This window comes from Mesocricetus auratus, unplaced genomic scaffold, assembly GCF_017639785.1.
Source record: "Mesocricetus auratus isolate SY011 unplaced genomic scaffold, BCM_Maur_2.0 Super-Scaffold_100007, whole genome shotgun sequence".
Classification (NCBI taxonomy): Eukaryota; Metazoa; Chordata; class Mammalia; order Rodentia; family Cricetidae; genus Mesocricetus; species Mesocricetus auratus.
The window spans coordinates 64,506,214-64,527,373 of record NW_024429191.1 but is presented as its reverse complement, the minus strand read 5'-3'; the positions used below and the strand labels follow the sequence as shown (position 1 = coordinate 64,527,373).

At 37.0% G+C, this 21,160-nt stretch overlaps 1 protein-coding gene across 1 annotated transcript in view; it reads left to right on the top strand.

Annotated features, from left to right (window-relative positions):
- Positions 1 to 20,499, top strand: part of Med13 (mediator complex subunit 13) — a 92,157-nt gene extending 71,658 nt beyond the window's left edge. The window contains exons 20-30 of the mRNA XM_005076901.4: positions 507 to 963; positions 2,650 to 2,869; positions 3,894 to 4,085; positions 4,250 to 4,473; positions 7,333 to 7,475; positions 8,090 to 8,248; positions 8,360 to 8,545; positions 10,202 to 10,350; positions 11,602 to 11,775; positions 14,819 to 14,919; positions 16,537 to 20,499. Of these exons, the coding sequence (XP_005076958.1) occupies positions 507 to 963; positions 2,650 to 2,869; positions 3,894 to 4,085; positions 4,250 to 4,473; positions 7,333 to 7,475; positions 8,090 to 8,248; positions 8,360 to 8,545; positions 10,202 to 10,350; positions 11,602 to 11,775; positions 14,819 to 14,919; positions 16,537 to 16,669 (2,138 nt within the window). The 3' untranslated portion in view covers positions 16,670 to 20,499. The remainder of the gene's footprint in view (positions 1 to 506; positions 964 to 2,649; positions 2,870 to 3,893; positions 4,086 to 4,249; positions 4,474 to 7,332; positions 7,476 to 8,089; positions 8,249 to 8,359; positions 8,546 to 10,201; positions 10,351 to 11,601; positions 11,776 to 14,818; positions 14,920 to 16,536) is intronic.
- Positions 20,500 to 21,160: the final 661 nt, after the last annotated feature.

Genomic DNA, 21,160 nt, shown 5'->3' with positions numbered 1-21,160 from the left:
TTCTTCACCTTGTGATTTAATTAACACTTGCAGTGATTTGATAAAAAAAATTGTTACATACTGCTGTCGTGCATGTTGATGTATTCTGATTTTTTATTAACATCTATTCACATGAGTATGGTGGGTATATGCCCCTGAATCAGTGGAAGTCAGAAAGCTACTCGCAGCTTTGGTTCTCTCTTTCCACCATGTGCTTCCTGGGGATTAACTTAATCACTGAGCCATCTTGTCAGCCTTTGTTTACATCTAATTTTGCCCAGGAAATAGAATTTTCTTACATTTTCATATTGATTATCTTAAATTTGAATGAAAATGCAGGTTTACTTTTATAGTTCCCTTTTAAACTTGTTGCTTTCTATTTTCTCCCAGAAACCAAAGATAGTACATGTTACACTGTAGTAAGGGAAGATAATTGCCATGAAAGTATCAGCTAAATTGTTATTTCTTTAGTAGAATAAAAATAAGTCAGTGAAATCAAGAATTAAATACCCGTTTTTGTTCTTTAGGTCCATATCTTGCTTCTCAGCCGTTGGACAGCTCTCTGCTCTCCCAGCCAAATTTAGTTGCCCCTACAAATCAGTCTTTGCTTACTGCACCTCAGATGACAAATACTGGAAACGCTAATACTCCATCTGCCACCTTAGCATCTGCGGCAAGTAGCACTATGACAATGACTTCAGGTGTTGCCATATCTACTTCAGTTGCCACAGCTAATTCAACTTTGACCACAACTTCATCTTCATCATCTTCCAATATGAGTAGTGGAGTATCATCAAATAAACTGCCTTCATTTCCACCCTTTGGCAGTATGAACACTAGTGGTTCAGGATCCATGTCTGCACAAGCAAGTACAGTTCAGAGTGGCCAGCTAGGAGGACAGCAGTCATCATCTCTGCAGGCAGCAGGAATGTCAGGGGAGTTGGCCTCACTTCCCACTCAGCCACATCCTGATGTGTCAGAAAGGTACCTTTACAAATACTGATGATTGGGGTTGAGAGATAGTTGAACAGTAAGTAGCATGTGTTTAGCCTGTGGACATTGTATGAATAGAATAAAAGCAAATTTAAGTTTGTGGAAATTCAGAATCTATGGTCCCTCTTTTTATTTTTTATTTTTTATTTTTTGGTTTTTTGACACAGGGTTTCTTTGTGTAGCTTTAGAACCTGTCTGTAGATCAGCTTGTCCTTGAACTCACAGAGATTTGCCTGCCTCTGCCTCCTGAGTACTGGGACTAAAGGTGTGTGCCACCAATGTGTGGCCCCCTTTGTTTTTAATCTCAAGACAGTCATAAATGAATATTAAGTGCTTCTTGATCTTACGTTAAGATCTTTTTTCTTTGGTCTTTTTGTTTGTTTGTTTGTTTTTTGTTTTTTTCAAGACAGGGTTTCTCTGTGGCTTTGGAGGCTGTCCTGGAACTAGCTCTTGTAGACCGGGCTGGTCTCGAATTCTGAGAGATTCTCCTGCCTCTGCCTCCTGAGTGCTGGTATTAAAGGCATGCGCCACCAACGCCCAGCCTCTTTTTTTTTTTTTTTTAAAGATCTTAAAAACCATAATTCCACATATCCCAATGCTTGAGCATGGCCTGCCATAAGCAAATGCAGTTGTTTATATACACTACACAAATGCTTGAGCAGTTGTGGCCTGTGTGGGTTCGTGCATGCGTGCTTGTTGTTGGAGCCTCACCCTTGTCCTTACATAGGCCAGGCAAGCAGTCTCCCACTGCACTGTAGCTCAGCCCTGGCCTTGGAGGCTTTAGATTGTTAACAAATTTGAATTTCAGCTCTATCATTTATCACTTTGCGATTAGGGGAGGCCTAATTTCTTTGAGCGTGTAGTGTGGAAGTAATGTGGTATAATGCCCAGCAGGTACAAAAGTGCTGTGATGTATTCTCAGAGTTTATGGGTTCAGCTAGTCTGGGCCTGATTATTTTTCAGCTACCTAGAATGCAGTTGTTCCAAAAGTCACACATAAATATGTACAAAAATAAACTATTAATGGGATTGGTTTGCCCATCTTGAATATCTACATAGATTTGAAATTTAAAGAAAATTCACATTAGTTATCAAAGAATGATGCTTATTCACCACTAAACTTCTGAAATTAATGTGTCCAGTCTGAAAATGCACCAGAACATGGAACAGATAAACCCGGCTTCTTTCTGGATTAACTCTGTTTCTGGCAGGATTGAAGCTGGGCCATTTTCTGAGATGGCTGTTAGACACACCTTTGTCTCAGTTTAATCTCTTTACTGCTAAGCTGTTTAAGAAGTCTTTCTTTTTTTCGTTTTGTTTTGTTTTTTGAGACAGGGTTTCTCTGTGGCTTTGGAGGCTGTCCTGGCTGGAATTAGCTCTTGTAGACCAGGCTGGGAACTCACAGAGATCCACCTGCCTCTGCCTCCTGAGTGCTGGCATTAAAGGCGTGCGCCACCACGGCCCGGCCTCATCTTTCTTTTAAAAGCACAAAGCCTCCTATTTCAAATGGTGTGAAATGTGAAAAGTATTTGTGGAGCTATGGTTCTCTTTGGAAGGAAGGTAGTGTTCTGATTTTCAGAGAGGTTTTCTGATATCTTGCACCAGTAAAGGAGAAGGATTTGCTTTGGTGCTATCCCAGGGAAATTAAATGCCACTTTCTCTTCTATTTCTATTTAGCACAATGGATCGTGATAAAGTGGGAATTCCTACAGATGGTGATTCACATGCAATTACCTACCCACCTGCAATTGTTGTTTATATGATTGATCCTTTTTCATATGAAAATAAAGATGAGAGCACTAACTCTTCTAATGTATGGACTTTGGGGCTACTTCGTTGCTTCCTGGAAATGGTTCAGACTCTTCCTCCTCATATCAAGAGTACTGTTTCTGTACAGGTAAGGATTTGATGTTTTAGAACTTTCAGAGGTACTTTTCTGTATTCAGAATTATTTTGTTAAAGGACAGGTTATATTCTGGGTGTGACGGTGCACATCTTTAATTTCTGCACTCAGGAAGCAGAGGCAGGTGGATCTCTGTGAGATTGAGGCCAGCCTGGTTTACAAAGTGAGTTTCAGGACAGCCATTACTACACAGAGTAACTCTGTCTTCAAAAACAAACAAAAGACAGGTTGTATTGACCTTATTTAAATATTATACTAGAATGTTTTTTTTGTTGTTTCTTGTTTTGTTTTTGTTTTTTTTGAGACAGGCCTTCTCTATGTAGCTTTGGAGCCTTTACTGGCACTTGCTCTGTAGACCAGGCCGGCCTTGAACTCACAGAGATCTGATCTGCCTGTCTCATGCACCACCTGGCTCTGCCTGGCTCAAGTCTTAATAAATATGATTTTGGTGCATAGAAAATATAAATGCTTTCTAGGTGGTCCTTTAGTTTAGGGTCCAAATAAATTGCCTCTATATTAAAACCTATGTAATAATTGTGAGAGAGATGGCTCAGTTTTTAAGGGCTGTCCTTCACAAGACCAGTGTTCAGTTTCCAACACCCATGTGGAGGCTCACAGCCATCCATAATTCCAGTCCCAGTGAATCCAATGCTTCTTTCTGGGCTCTGCTCATAAATATGTAGAACACTCATACACATACCATAAAAATTAAAAACATGGTATGATAGAAACTATAGTTTTTTAAGCCAATCTTTTCATTAGATTTGCTGAAATTTTGTTTGAAGAGATTTCTCTTACTTACTCTGTACTCTGTTGTAAGTCACTCTTTTTTTGTTTTTGTTTTTGTTTTTACGAGACAGGGTTTCTCTGTGTTGTTTTCGAGGCTGTCGGTCCAGCCCAGCCTCGAACTCACAGAGATCCGCCTGCCTCTGCCTTCTGAGTGCTGGGATTAAAGGCATGCGCCACCACCGCCTGGCTGTAAGTCACTCTGTTAACAGTTGTAATACTTTACTTGTAGATTGTTCCTTGTCAGTACCTATTACAACCTGTGAAACATGAAGACAGACAAATCTACACCCAGCATTTAAAATCTCTGGCTTTTTCGGCATTTACTCAGTGTCGCAGACCACTTCCAACATCAACTAATGTAAAAACACTGACTGGGTTTGGTCCAGGCTTAGCTATGGAAACTGCTCTCAAAAGTCCTGATGTAAGTATTATGTTTTCCATGGACAAAGTTATTAAAATGTCTTACATTTTAAGATTTTATGTAAAACTATTTAATAATGCTTTGTTTTATTCTCATTTCAAGTTCTAAGACTGCATATTCTATAGTACTTTTTTCCTTTTTCTTTTCTTTTTTTTTTTTTGCAGAGGCCTGAGTGTATTCGACTTTATACACCCCCTTTTATTCTGGCTCCCGTTAAGGACAAACAAACAGAGTTAGGAGAGACATTTGGAGAAGCTGGACAGAAATACAATGTTCTCTTTGTGGGCTACTGTTTATCACACGATCAAAGGTGGATTCTTGCATCTTGCACAGATCTGTATGGAGAGCTTCTAGAAACATGTATTATTAACATCGATGTTCCAAATAGGTACTTATATTTCCTTAAACATGATCATCCCAATTTGAAATGTTAGTATATGTACACATGCACAAACATACAGTTTGTGCTTAGTAGATAACTATTTGAAACTTATATACATTATGATATTAGTTGTTGAGATTCTATGTATACTTTTATCTAAATTTTATAGTTATTGCTTATATAATTAAAAACAATTTTTGCCAGGCAGGTTGACACATGCCTTTAATCCCAGCATTTGGGAGATTGAATCAGGGGAATTTTGACTTTGAGGCCAGACAGAACTACATAATCTGCTATACAGAAAAAAAAGACTAAGATTCCTAACTTTTATGTTATATAGCTTGTGGTGATGATTTTGGATGAAGAATTTGAAACATTAGGTACTGGAGAGATGGTACAGCAGTTTAGAGTGTTTGCTGCTCTCCCCAGAGGACTCGATGCAGTTGGTGCTTAGCATCCACATCAGGAAGCTCACAACAACTGTTAACTCTGGCTTCCATGGCTCGGCATCTGTGTGTGCTATGTGTACAAACCCCCTTAATATACATAAAAAATTTTTTTTAACGAGACAGGGTTTCTCTGTATTGTTTTGGAGGCTGTCGGTCCAGCCCGTCCTCGAACTCACAGAGATCCGACTGCCTCTGCCTCCCGAGTGCTGGGATTAAAGGTGTGCGCCACCACCGCCCGGCCAATATACATAATTTTAAAAATACTTTTAACCTTTTTTTTTTTGTGCACTGTCATTTTGCTGCATGTATGTCTGGATGAAGGTGTTAGAAGCCCTGGAACTGGAGGACAGACAGGTGTGGGTTGCCATGTAGGTGATGGGAATTGAACCTGGGTCTTCTGGAATAGCAACCATTGCTCTTAACTGCTGAGCCGATCTCTCCAGCTTCCTTAAAATGTTGAAAGCTTTCCTACTCGTGAAAGTGTGATCTGCTAAGCTGTGCACTTAGAAGTACTAGCTGCTTTTGTACAGGACTGGGTTCCATTCCCAGTACCCACATGCTAGTTCACAATCCTCTATAATTGTAGGCTAAGGAATCCAATCTTCTCTTTTGGTCTCTAGGAATCAGGCGTACATGTGGCTCACAAACATACTTGTAAGCAAAACACTCATGCATAAAATAAAATACATCTTTCAAAAAAATGTAGAAATGGAACAAAGATTAAGATGGTTCAGTGGGAAAAGATGCTTGCCTCCAAGCCTAACAGTATTGCATTTGACTCCTGGGACTCACATAATGGAGAGAGCCAACTCCCAAAAGTTGTCCTCTGATCTCTACATCTGAGCCATAGAATATGCACTCCTCTACACAAAAATAAATTATAATTATAGTTATAATAATGTATAATGAGGCCTATCTTGAAATATTACCTCTTACTGGTTTCTTGCTGGTTCTATATTGGGAAAACTAAGGCAACTGAGCTATGACTTATTTATGTCTAATATCTGAAGAGTAGTTTCATCTGCCTCATAAGATTGTTAGAATGCAATGAATATTGCATGCACGTTGGCTGGGCCATATATTTGTAACATAGTATATACTGTTAGCTTCTATTGCTCATTTGCAAAGTGCTTGTGTTACATGATTGCCTACCTAGTGAAGGACATTTATTAGAAAACATACAACAATACTATTTGGTCTGAGAAATGTAGTTTGTGTTGGGTATTCTTTATCTTTTAAGGTATAGAGATTGGTTTAGTACAAATAGTTGGCCAAAATTGGACAGCTTATCATTTTTTTCGGTTCTTGTCTATGGCATTGTTCATGCAACCTCTGTAGTAGTGAGAGCTGTTCATAGCTTGTAAAACTTGACAGAAAAAGCTTTTGCTGGAATAAATTGTATTTATAGTAAATTGAGGTTGCTGGTAGGTAAAGTGAAAAAACTTTTCTTAGGCTAAACATATATCAGTATATATTTATACTTTATTTAAATTTATTTTATGTATATTCAGATGGTGTCAGATCCCCTGGAACTGGAGTTACAGACAGTTGAGCTGCCATGTGGGTGCTGGGAATTAAACCTGAGTCCTCTGGAAGAACAGCTAGTGCTCTTATCTGCTGTGTCATCTCTCCAGCCCCTCAAAATACATTTTAAGAATTTATTGGGGCTGAAGAGATGGCTCAGTGGTTATACCAATGCACATTAAATAAAGTTAAATAAAGTATTTTTTTAAAAAATTTAAAAAATTTATGTGTGTTTGTGATGGTAAGAGGATGACCTCAACTGCCATTCCTCAGGTGCTCTAGCCTGGACTACGCTAAGTAGGCCAGACTGACTGGCTAGTGAGCTCAAGGGATTCACCTGTCTGCTTCCTCAGCTCTGAGATTAAAACCACATTTATTTTCTTAGGTTCAGGGGATTGAACTAAGGTTCTGATGCTTACAAGCAAAGCATGTTAGCAAATTAGCTGTCTCTTCAGGCCCATAATGGGTATTACAAAACATTAGGAATAATAAAACAATCTACATGCTTGAAGCTCCATATGATATCATATACCTGTGTTTCCTACAACTCAGGGAGCTAAAGCAGGAGGATGGATTTAGGACTTTAAAACCATTTTGGTAAGCCTAAAGAGATCCTGTATCAAAAACTTAGGAACTTGAATGGCAAATATATGTGTATTGCGACTTGATTTTTGTAAAGGTTTGAAGCATTAAAAATGGGACCATAGCCCCATAATGAAAGTATAGGCATATCATATACAATATGTTACTTGGTACCAGTATATATACCTTCCTACCAGTCAATAAAACAGAATAAATAAAATTGATGAACCAATTTGCCACACATTTGAACCCTCTTATTGAATTTCATCATGTAAATTTTAGAAATATTTACAACCATTTCATTCAATAGGGCTCGTCGGAAAAAGGGTTCTGCCAGAAGGTTTGGTCTGCAGAAACTTTGGGAATGGTGCTTAGGACTTGTTCAAATGAGTTCCTTACCATGGAGAGTTGTAATTGGTCGCCTGGGTAGGATTGGACATGGAGAATTAAAAGGTAAATTGTGCTTTTATCTAGTTTTTCTTACTTTGATTTATGGTGATGTATATTTGGTTCAGAACATACTAAGTAACATGTTGAATAAAATGCTGAAGTGCTCAGCAGTTAAGAGTTCTTTCAGTGGACCCAGGTTGGATTCTCAGCACTCAGTCTGGTGGCTCACAATATTTATAACACAAATTTCAGTATGTCTGATGCCCTTCTGTGGGCACGGCATACTCATACATATAAAATAAAAAGATAAATCTTCTTTTAAAGTGCTAAAAGTTATCAGTAAACTTGATTTTAAAGAAGGAGCCAAGTATAAAGTCATTATATAAATATATGACTTTAGTGTGATATTCACTGAAAGTAAGGGAATAAGAGTTCAAGTACCACTAAATGTATGAATTTTAACATGCTGGGCGGTGGTGGTGCAAACCTTTATCCCAGCACTGGGGAGGCAGAGGCAGGCAGATCTACAGAGCTAGTTCCATGATAACCTCTGTATTAGAAAATACACTAACTTAAAAGCTGTTATATATTTCTCTTTCATTTTAACCCTTGGTTAATCGCATAACAGAGTACTTACTTTTAGTATTGTCTCCCTCTGCCCCTCTTGATACCCACAGATTGGAGTTGTTTGCTGAGTCGTCGAAATTTGCAGTCTCTTAGCAAAAGGCTCAAAGACATGTGTAGGATGTGTGGTATATCTGCTGCAGATTCTCCAAGCATCCTTAGTGCTTGTTTGGTCGCAATGGAACCCCAAGGTTCTTTTGTTATCATGCCAGGTTAGTTATTTTAAGTGTATGTCAGATTTAATTAGTGCTTGTACAGTTAAGTTTTTAAGTGTTACATAAAATTCTTCACTTACAAAAAAGGAAAAATATGTCTCTCTTCAGATTCTGTGTCAACTGGTTCTGTTTTTGGAAGAAGCACCACTCTAAATATGCAGACACCTCAGCTAAATACCCCACAAGATACATCATGTACTCATATACTTGTGTTCCCTACTTCTGCTTCTGTGCAAGTAGCTTCAGCTACTTACACCACTGAAAATTTGGATTTAGCTTTCAATCCTAATAATGGTAAGTTAATTGAGCCTTAAAAATTCTATTTTTTTATTTTGAAATCAAGATCTTCCTGTGTGTATCCTGTCTGCCCTGGGACTTGCTATTTAGCCCAGTTTTAGTCTTGAGTTCCCAGTAATCCTTCTGCTTCAGTCTGAAAGTGCTGAGTTTATAGGCATGTATGTATGTATAACTCTGGCTTTGTGGGTTTTTTTGTTTGTTTGTTTGTTTGTTTTTTCCATGTATTTGCTTGCTTTTTTTTTTTTTTTTAGTATTTTTGAGACAAGGTCTTGCTGTGCTCCTCAGGTTAGTGTAGAACTCCCACACTTAAGCCACCCTCCTGCTTCAGTCTCCCAATTAGTTGGGAATACATACCACTATTTTTTGTTGTTGTTCTGTTTTTCTAGACAGGGTTTCTCTGTATTGTTTTGGAGCCTGTCCTTGAACTCACAAAGATCTGCCTGCCTTTGCTTCCCAAGTGCTGGGATTAAAGGTGTGCACAACCAATGCCAGCCTACATACCACTCACTATACCTGGACTCCAGACTTTTTTTTTTTTTTAATATTGACAGTTTCAGTATTGAATAGCATGTCCTGACATTTACCTAAGTAAGAAAAAAGAGTTTTGAAGATGTAGTTAAGTCTATTGAGATGGAAAGTTTAATCATAAACTATGTAGATGGGACTTCAATAAAATGTAGCATATAATAAGGAAGCAAAGAGAAAGCTGTATATATACCCAATAGAAAAAAAAAAACTGTTTGAAGGCTTCGAGCCAAGTCATATAGTTCAAGTCACTAGAAAAGACAAGGAAACAGATTATTGAGAATTTTGATTTCCAGACATACATGGGAAAATGTTTATTTTACCCCAATAAATGCATGATAATTTGTTAAAGTGGCTCCAGGAAATGGCTGCACCATTTTATATTATTATATCACAATTAGTCATTGACATTAATGCTGTAAATTTTATTTTGAGGAGTTATTATTGATCATAAAATTTAAGTAAAAAGAAAAGGAACCCTAGGATTACAGGGCCATTGGAAAGTCCAGAATAATCTCTTTAGATTGATCGGTACTGCATAATCCTTTATATGACTGTTGGCATAATACTTGGCACACAGATGATATTGTTTATATTAATCCATTTTACTTTAAGGTCTTTCTTGGTTGGTTTTGTTTTATGAGACGGAGTGGCCCTATGTATCACTGCCTAGCCTGGAGCTCACAGAAATCTTAACATTTTTTCCCCTTTAACATTTTTTCGAGATGGGGTTTCTCTGTGTATCTTTGGCTGTCCTGGAACTTACTCTATAGATCAGGCTGGCCTCAAACTCATAGAAATTCCCCTGCCTCTGCCTCCCAAGTGCTGGGATGAAAGGTGTGCGCCACCACATCTGGTGCCCATAGAAATCTTCTTGCCACTGTCTCTAAGTGTTGAGATTAAAGTCCTGCATCAACATATCCCATCTGTTGTTGTTGTGAGAAAGGCTCACACTGCTTGTTTATCCCAGACTCGCCTTAAACACACAGTAGTCCTCATCACTTAGCCTTCTAAGTGGTGGAATTACAGGCATATACCATCATGCCTTGCTAGTTCCATTTTGGTTAAAATTTATTTTAATACTTTATTGTGAATGATCATTGTATATTAATTTTTTTCTCTTTATAGATGGAGCAGATGGAATGGGTATCTTTGATTTATTAGATACAGGAGATGATCTTGATCCTGATATCATTAGTATCCTTCCTGCATCTCCAACTGCATCTCCTGTACATTCTCCAGGTTCTCATTACCCCCATGGAGGTGATGCTGGCAAGGTAATTCTGTTAAAAAAGTTTCAGTGTATGTAAATACCATCTATCCATTTAGGGTTATTATATCAACTAGAATACCATTTTACCTTTTGAAATTAGGAAATAGATGAGATCAACTAAGCTCATGCACTTTTATTTAGCTATTAGTTCTTTGGGGGAGGGCGGGGATCTTCCTACTTCTGTCTCACAAGTATACCCTGCCTGTGACCTCTTTTTTTTGGGTTTGAGCCTCCACTGTGCAGAGATTGCACCAATATGTCTGGTTGTCGTCGTCGTCGTCGTCGTTGTCGTCCTCCTTCTCCTTCTCCTCCTCCTCCTCCTCCTCCTCCTCCTCCTCCTCCTCCTCCTCCTCCTCCTCCTCCTCCTCCTCCTCCTCCTCCTCCTCCTTCTCCTCCTCCTCCTCCTTCTCCTCCTCCTTCTCCTCCTCCTTTTCCCCCTCTTCTTCTTCCTCTTCTAAAATGAAAACACATTATGTAAAATTCTCAAGTAATAAAAAGAGTGGTGAAGTTTTTACTATCTTGCCCCAGTAGTAGGATTACTGATGCCTAAGGTAGTGATATAATGAACATTTTCATTATGAATCAATTTTCTTTTATCTGTTTTCTTAAAATAAATGGTGAGATATTTGTTGACCAATCCAAAGGTAATGAACTGCTATGCCTCCCAAAACACTATTGAAATTAACATTATTGTATCGACAGTTTAAGGGGAACAAAGCAAATTGAGTTTGTCTATTGCATTGGGGTTGAGGAATTAGTTGAGGCACTATTAGGATATAAGTACCAGTTATAATGTAGTGTTTATATTTTGTATTTAACCTTAGAAATACTTTGTTTTGTAGTTTCATAATGCACTGTTTTTATGGTATTATTGCATTAATTAGTAATTAAACTTAGGATTGAATTTAGACCTCACACATGCTTGACAAGTGTGCTGCTGTTAACCTACATCCTGAGCACTCAGATTTTGAGATGGTTTAGTTAAGTTGTTTGGGCTAGCCTTGAACTTACTTTGTAGCCCAAGCAAGCCTTGAAAAAGAAGTTTTGTTCCTCCTACTTCAGCCTCTGATCGGTAGAGATAGTTGACCTGTCACCAGGTTAGGCTTAGTAGTAAATGAACATATAACCATATAATTTTTAGTATTTTTTGTGGTTTATTGAAGTAATAATATGAGATTAGTTATTCTAAGTCATTTGTATTTATGTTTGTTATCTGGATATATTGAATAATTAATACTCTTCTTGTCTTTTTAAGGGTCAGGGTACTGATCGGCTACTTTCAACAGAATCTCATGATGAAGTAACTAATATTCTTCAACAACCATTGGCCCTTGGATACTTTGTATCAACTGCCAAAGCGGGTCCATTACCTGACTGGTTCTGGTCAGCATGTCCTCAAGCACAATATCAATGTCCCCTTTTTCTTAAGGTATTACTGTTTTCTGTGGCAATTCCTAACTAATCCTAGTTGATAGTTTTAAAACTCATCTGAATTCAAAGTTTTTAAATACATTGCTGTATGTAATCCTGTAGATGGTGTCATAAAAAGAATTTTCTAATATGAAACATGTAATTATAAAGATTCATATTAAGTTGAAACATTATGCTTAAGTCAGACTTCTGGAACTCTTGCTTTTAAGTCATATTTTAATTGCAATGTAGAAATTTAGAGCTGAGAAATATTACAGTGTCTCTTTCTAGTTTTATTCTCTAGCTGAACTTGATTTAATTCAGGAAACTCACCCATCTAAAGTCATAAATTTGTAGTAGTCATCAAGAGCGCTCCTATTACATTTCATTATTTTCAGGATTAAAAAATTTAGCAATCTTTGTAATACTTGATTTTTTTTTCAAATGTACCTACTCTTAAAAAGTTTCCTTTGTATAAATTACTATTAAAGTAGGATGGATGTGATAGCAAATGCCTTTAATCCCAGCACCCAAGAGCCAAAGGCAGGAGAACTCTGTAAGTCTGAGGTTAGCCTGGTCTGCATAGGGAGTTCCAGATCAGTCAGAGCTACATAGTGAGACCCCAGTCTCAGAAACAAGAAAACAAACAACTAGTGACTAGGTTGGGCTTTGTGACTTATAATCTTAGCACTTTGGAGGCAGAGACAAGAATATTCCCTAGGAATTGGAGGCCAGCCTGGTTTACACCTTGTGTTCCAGGTGAGCCAGTGATGTAAAACATAAACAAAAAACTAGTGAGTTTTTAAGAAGTGAGATTCTCAGACCCATAAATACTTATTTTTTCAACATTCATCTTATAATCTGAATTATAAGATAGTAAAGTAAAATGAGATATGAAAGCTCTCTGCACTGGTTACCATTGCTATTATTGCTCAAAACTAGTAAATGAAGATCTGTCACACACAATATAAAACCACTGTAAATGGGCTCTTTACATTTCAGGTCAGATTGTATGCTTCCATTTCTTGAGATTATGTTTTAGTAGTTCCTGAGCATATAGATTTCTTGGATATTTTATGCAGTTAAATCTTGATACCCAAGGCCCATATTCCATTGTGTGAAAGCCATTTGAGATTAAACAATGAACTTCTGTAAGCACACTCATAAAGATTACAATAGCCAATAATGTATATTGACTCCTCCCCCCTACCAACACACACCCCTTGAATACCAAGCAAGTACTTTGAGCTATCCCTGCCCTTGAATTGACTGTTAATAGAAAGTTTATTCTGTGACTTTTTCCTCTCCAAGATGTTCATTGGTCTGTCCTATCTTATTACTACATGAACATCTTTAAGGAGTTTTCTGCAGAATCATCTTTGAAGCCTCCATTAAACAAAGAGTTCCTTGTTACTTTGGAAAGTGCTGCACATGCTGTCTCCCTCCTCCCGAGTGCAGTCACATAGTCTGTATGCACACTATAGTTTTGAAAAACAGCAGCAAATAACTTGCTTATCTAGCAGTTTCCAAATTTAACATAATACCTATTTGTAGTTGATGAGCGTAGTGTTTCAGGGCACACTTTTGTTTAGTAAACACTGGTATGAAAAGTCCAAGGGACTATCCAGATTCTTTTCTACTCAATATTTATTTGCAGAGAGGATAGTGTAAAGTGAGCATTCACCCTCAGATACAGTGTAACAAGATTAGGACTTCTGGTTCTGAATCACAGGTAAGGTATAACTTGACATAATTTTGTTCACCTTTTATGTTTTTCATGTATCCCATTTTAATTTGGTACTATAGAAATACACGTGGTGTATTTCTCTGTGCTTGAGAAATTGGTAGGTGCTAGATGGTTAAAAATACATTTATCACAATAGTTTAGTCAGCATCCATTTAGTTTGTAATTATCTGCCAAGTGAAACGTATCATTCATTAATCAAGAATTTATAGGTAGTTCAAACATACATATTTTGGTTACATTCCTGAGTATGCTATATAGCTTATACATGTATGCAGTTGTGATGAAGAACACAGAAGTATATAAAGAAGCATCTTCATAGAATGTAGAAAGCTTTGTGAAGTATTGTCTGTGGGGAGCACCACCACTTTGTCATAGTGCTAATACTGTTATACACTTACATTTTACTTAATTGAATGTGAAGAATAGTATCACATTCCTTATGCCTACTACTCACTGCTATCCCTAAATGTGTGTGCAATTGTTTGTAGGCCTTTGTTAAGAAATGTATGGGTGAGCCAGGCGTTGGTGGCACACGCCTTTAATCCCAGCACTCAGGAGGCAGAGGCAGGCGGACCTCTGTGAATTCGAGGCCAGCCTCCAAAACAATACAGAGAAACCCTGTCTCGAAAAACCAGAGAGAGAGAGGGAGAGGGAGAGAGAGAGGGAGAGGGAGAGAGAGAGAGAGATTGAGAGAGAGAGAGGGAGAAAGAGAGAGAGAGAGAGAGAGATTGAGAGAGAGAGGGAGAGAGAGGGAGAGAGATTGAGAGAGATTGAGAGAGAGAGAGAATGTATGGGTGAGCAGACATGTGCTCATTGTTTTGACTGTTAAGTGTTCATCCTGAGGCAGCTTTATTAATTTAAGTTACAGCTTTCTAAGTAAAATATTATGCAGGATTACTCCCTTGATGGCTTTTTAGTGCTTAGGATCCCAAGTATAGCTGCATAGTCTAAAGTCTGTGTAATCCAGGCACAGGGTACACACAGGCCTGACAGACAGTTCAGTGGTTCCTTTATTGTTTTCTTTATACACTTGGGCAAATTAGAAGATAACTGGGAAGCTATTTATATATTCATTTATTTTTTGGGGGGATTGCTATATGGTACAAAAACACCGTTCAGTAAAAATTGTAGAGTGATACATTATAAATTTTGCATCTTAAATTAAAGTTTCCATCAAAACCATGAATTTTTATAGTAATGCCCACTGGTAACACTGTCATAAAATCAATTCCATCAAGGATAATACACTGGGAGAGCACATTGAAAGTAAATAACTGATTTCTCTCATGACTGACTGATTACCTTATATTTTTAGGCCTCTTTGCACCTCCACGTGCCTTCAGTGCAATCTGACGAACTGCTTCACAGTAAACACTCCCACCCACTTGACTCAAATCAGACTTCAGATGTCCTCAGGTACAGCTCTTGTAACATAAAGTGTTCTGTGTTTCAATTTGAGTAAATAGAATGTTTATTATTATTAATATCTTTTTCTCGGGTAAGAGTTTATAGCTCTTTCATTTTGAATCCATGGATAATTCTTTTCGATGACTTTGTGTTGGGGACTTTAGATGTTTTGGTCCTCTTATTTTTTTTTTCCTCCCCGTTCATGATATAGATGAAACATGAGGGCCTTGGACATGCTAGGCAAATTGCTCTATCCCTGAGCTAAACTGCATTGAATTATTATGTCTTAAAAACTATTTTTGGGGGGGGGGTGTTGTGACTGCTTTCATGTCTGTGCACTGTGTACATGCTGCACCAAAGGAGCCAGAAGGTGTTATCAGATCCCCTGGAGCTGGAGTTACAGACATGTTAGCAGTCATGTGGGTGCTAGGAAGTGAATTCTGGTAATCTGGAAGAGCAGTCATTGCTCTTAAGTACCTAGCCCTATTAAATTACTGTAAATTGGAGCTCTTAAGTCCCAACCCTGTTAAATTTTATTTTCAATTTTTAAAAAAATATCTTTATGTGCTTGGTTGTCTTACCATGGGTGCCAGGTAACTAGAGTTACAGACAGTTGTGAGCCACCATGTTGTTGATGGGAATTGAATCTATGTCCTCTGGATGAACATACTGCTAAGCCATCTTTTCAATTCCCAGAATGATGATTTTCTAACATGAATTTTTGTTTGTTTGTTTGTGTGTTTTTTGAGACAGGGTTTCTCTGGGACTACGGGCTGTCCTGGAACTAACTCTGTAGACCAGGCTGTCCTCAAACTCACAGAGATCCGCCTGCCTCTGCCTCCTGACCACTGCCTGGCATGAATAAATTATTATTATTATTTATTATTTTGAGATTTTTTTCTCTCAATTTTTGAGAAAGGGTTTTGTGTATCCTGGGCTAGTTTCAAATGTGGTAAACTTAGTTATATCTCTCTATTCCTTATCTATTATATTTATTCATTTATTTATTTATTGAGACAGTTATGATGGGCCTAGAACTCAATAGAATAGGCTAGTTTTAGACAGAGAGTCACTAGCCTTGTCTCTTGGTTGCCAGGATTAAAGCCATGTGCTCTTAAATCTGTCTTTACTGCTCTTTTTTAAGAGATAACTTTATCTGTATTTGGTGTTTCATACCTATAATCTCTGGATTTGGGGATATAGGACAGGTGAACCATTACAAGTTTGAGACTAGCCCATCTTAAAAAACAAAACAACAAAAAACAAGAAAAGGAACAAAACGACAAATGAAGTGACTTTAGCCAGGCAAGATGCCACTCAGGAAGCCAAAGCAAAAGGCTTGCCACGAGATTGCGGCTAGCCTGGGTTATGGTGTGAAAGTCTTAGCAAAGAAAGAAGAGTTTGTATGGTTGTGGTGATGATGAATGTAGTCACAGTACTTAGGTAGCAGAGGCAGGAGGGCCATGAGTTTAACGCTAGCCTGACCTCATGGTGAGTTTGAGGCCAGAGTAACATGCACAACAACAGCATCTTGGTCATGCTCACACCCTGGTACATTGAACCTCAAAAGTGCTGCCAGAGCCTTTGTTGAAAAAGATGGATTTACACAGTTTATTTGCTTTTCAGGTTTGTTTTGGAACAGTACAATGCACTCTCGTGGCTAACCTGTGACCCTGCAATCCAGGACAGACGCTCGTGTCTCCCAATTCATTTTGTGGTGCTGAATCAGTTATATAACTTTATCATGAATATGCTGTAATCTTCATTTGATGGAATTGCGCAAGGAAAGAACAGGAAGAAAAGATATTTTGCTGCAGGATTAAGTTACAGTTCTCAGTGGAAGTCATTTGTGATGGGATCTAATTCTTATTACTTCAACAAATATTGTTTTGACTTGGGGGCGGGGCTATAACCCTATTTTTCATTGACTATAGTGAGCTCTTTAGGATGATGACTGAGTATTCAAAACGTATTATAACATTTTCGTAGCAAAAATTAACCTTTTCTTTTTCCAGTCACAGTATTTGTGAAAAGTAATGAGCCATAGTACCCATTCATGTTAAAGAATATTAAAGCATGGAGAGGAAACATGAGGAACAATGAATTTCAACATATGGCTTTAGAACATCAAGATGTTCTTGTATTGGATATAGTATCTAGTATTCAAAAATGCCTGCATCTCTTATTTATTGTAAGTTTTTAAATGTATAAATTGTCTTATATTTCTTAACCTCTTTTATAAAAATTTTCCTAGAAGGTTTATACTGCCTTCTTGCTTTAAAGCAATTGGTCTAAAATATATGTAATCGTCTTAATTAAAAAGTTGCTGTAGGGTTGCTTTTAGAGTATTATTTTTTTGTAAGGGGGTGGGTTGGACAGTAAATTTGTATTGTCTCAATGTACAGTTTAACAGGGATAGAGGGGAAATAATGTCCATACCATTGTGTGTGGAAGATTTACAGCTAAGCTGTAGTTGCAAAGTACATGTACAGTAATGAAGTTCACTGTGTTTATAAATTGAAAAGGTACCTGGTCTTACAGCATTTTATATATCACACCTTTGCAGAATAACATGATGGCAATATACATACGTGATATTGTTAGGTGGATTAACTTAGAATAAAATGAGAATTCTTCAGTTATATTTTGTACTATGGTTTAGGGCTATGACTAATATTTCAGGCCATTTCCAGTGAAAGAAACTTAGTTTTACAAAAAAAAATTTGCTACTGAATGCTTAAACTAATTTTGGTGTTTAATGTTACATGCTTAAATTTTTTTCAGTTTTCACAGTGGCACATTTAGGCATGGGGATATTACTAATTATGAAATTTATCTGCAGGATCTGTTATAAGGTTGAAATTTAGCCCAGCTCTAGGCATTTTACAAATTATTTTAAGAGCAGTCACTCTTGATTGTTTTATTTTTTTTTTTAAATTAAAGATTGGGAATGTGTGTGAGAGTATGCTTAAGAATGGGTGTGAAAGCGTGAGTGTGTGTGCAATCAAACTGTGGTGTAAATAGATCCTCAGTGAATTCTGGTATTCAGACTCTGTTCCACTAGTGAAAGAACCATTTTCTAAACTGTTTCCCTTTGACTTTTTTATTTATTGAATTTTCTTGGTTTGGAGATGGCAGTCCCAAACACCAGAGTCTGTACTTTTCTATTACACAGCTCAAATTAAGGTAGGGCATATGCCAAGGAGGTTCTCACCTCCCTAAAGAAGGGACTTGAATTTTAGGGACTTTAATTCACCCCTTCCTCAATACAACTTTCCCCCTTCTTGTTTGCACATGCCAAGATAACTGCTTTAATGCAGGCTTTACCCCTGAAATAATCCTTCTACAGTGCTGCTCACGAGAGCCCCGTTAGTCTCCTGCCTGCATTGCTGACTTGAATTCACAGTCGCCAAGTCTACCTATCTTTCTTGGAAGCAGTCTTTCAAAATTCTTACTTATATATTCATTAACTGTTGACAATGACAAAATCAGTTTTATTTACAAAACTCAATAATTCAGTATGTTTTTTTTAACTGAAACCTGTTTTGTAAATAGTATACATTTAATGTTACTTTGCATAAAGACCGTTTTCTTACAGTGTTTCTTTAAATTGGGTATGTAAAATATTACCAACTCTTGTTTTCTATAAAGCAACACAATTAGTAAAAAGTTTTCAAATTACTCCTTCAACATCTATAATAGTGATCCAAATGGTTGAGCACATTTTGATAACAAACTTAAAGATCGGGTCTCTGTTTTTAAATTATGCTAACACCACCACAGATTATGTTGATATACTTTGTTCTATATTTTTCTTGGTGGGGGGAACTTATGATTTGAGGTAAAAGATGCTTATTTGGAATTTCTATTAAAAACTATCCTTGCTGTTTTCTTAGCTCAATAATGATTCAAGCATATAAAAGTCTATAATCCCAATTTCAAATTACTAACCTATAATAGTCACACCCCAGTTTGAAAATAGATTTAACAAGAGTATTCCCTAGCAGTTTCTTTCATGTAGCCATATGCAGGAACCTTGCATACAATTCTTCTTACCTGGCAATCAGGAACTAGTCCCAAATATATAAGATTTATTCATAAGTTTTTTTTCCTCCTCTTCACACATCAGTTCTTGCCCAAATAGGATGTTACTAAATAGCCATTAGAAGAAGAAATGAAGCCTTTTGTGCAGGATGATAGATCTAACTTATTAATGTACTGTCACAAACAAGTATGGGTACTTGTTTTATTTGAGTAGGTAAGCAAAATTGTACACTTTCTCCCAGTGAGTTCCCAAACCTTGACTTCCTCATTTCAATGCTAATGCCTGATTTGTGTGCAGTTATCCATTATAAAGCAGGTGAAAGTTCAGTATTTTAGCATTTTTAAAGATTAGTTATATAATGTCTGCTTCCAGCCAGTCTGAAACATCTAGCCATACCTTTCTTATGCAAGCCATTCAGTTATCAGGACTGTGAATTAACACTGTATGAATACATTTCTGTACACCTTATTGTTTGGCCAGAAGGCCACCAAGTGTACTTATATGTAATCCTTAAATTTTAAAATAGCTTGTAATTTTTAAATATTTCTAAACTTTTCTTAAACCACTAAAATTAAGCTCTTACTACTTAGACTATCCTCAGCTGTATTCGTCCTCAATTGTCAGTATGGCACAGATTACTGTATTCCAATATTCTCTTTCGTCTTCATATTTACCTTCTGAGGTAATTTTTTAACTTAATGTGTTAATACAAAGATTTGCAGATCTTTAATCAAGCACTATGTTATTACTGTAATATCAAAATATTATGTTGCATTATTTCGAATGTTCCGATTGAATAGGTTAAAAGAAAGTCTTCAAATGCTATTGCATCGTAGAATCTGCTCCTACCCTCTGTGGCATTGCATATTAGTCTATTGAGACATTCAATGTTGCTTGACTGACATTTTGGTCTGGGTTTCCTCTTAATATTTTAGTTTAATTAAAATTAAGAAAAATGTGTTTAACAAACATTTTTATTTTGTCCCATTCTCCCCAAATCAGTGGGAAAAATCTTACCTTTTGGAATCTCTTAGTGTATTAATGGGCCCAGAACTGTGGTTTAAATTTTTATATATGTATTCACTCATTCTCTCTCTTTTTCTCTCTTTTGTGGAGTATAAATTTAAAAACTGGATTTGGGACCTAAAATACTCCTCAGGTTGAAATATTCTTGAAGTTTTAAAATAGCTTTAGTTTTTAAAGTAAACTGGATTTGTGGACCTTAAAGTTACTGAGTTTAAACTACAAATTGTAACATCATTACTGGACATGTCAGCATCAACCCTCTCAGAATAGCTTGGTCACTTTATGAAGGGGCATTTTTAAGTTGTTGTTTAGCAGTGACATTTAATATGGTCCAATTGCTTTTCTTTTTAACGTGACAAGAAAATTTTGAAAAAGAATAAGGAACAAACACTATTGCTGCCGAATGCCATAACACTGAGTTGTACAAATTGTGATTGAGGAAATGAAAAAGTTTATACTTTTTAAAAAAAAACAAAAAACAAAACTTCAAATGGAATAAATTATTCATGAAGCCTTCATTGTGGTGTCTCTTTCTGTTGAAAATATTTCTATCTTAAATTATCCATAATTAGGAAAAGTATTATTTTTGTGTCACAAGGAAAGGAGCTCTCTTAGACACTGATGAGTAGGCTGTTTTGGAAGGATGGGTTTGAGGGCACAGTCTTGCTGTATAGACCAGGTTGGTCTTGTACTCACTGAGATTTCCTTGCTTGTGCTTTCTAAGTGCTGGAATTAAAGTATTTTTTTGATGGGAATGCTAATTCTTCAAATGTCTAGTATTTATGATATATGTGTGCACCTATGCACACCAGCTCCTTTTTTGCTGATTAACTGTTGGTTATTTAGCCAAAAAAAGTTACCTTGAAATAGTAATACTTAGAGCTATCCTGTGTGTGTGTGTGTGTGTGTGTGTGTGTGTGTGCGCGCGCGCGTGCGTGCACGCGCACGTGAGGGGGGGAGAGTATGTGATCACATAAATGTGTGTGAGAGAGTGATCACATAAACATGATTGAAACACAAGGAAAAACATTGAAATATGAGCACTGTGTCAAAAATATCTGTGTCTGAGCCCTGTAAGCAGTGGTATAAAATGTTTTGTTCAGATTTAAGCCAAGATACACCCCAAATTATTGTGGTCACTTAAAAGCTCTCTGTCAACAATTTCAAAAACTTCTCTAA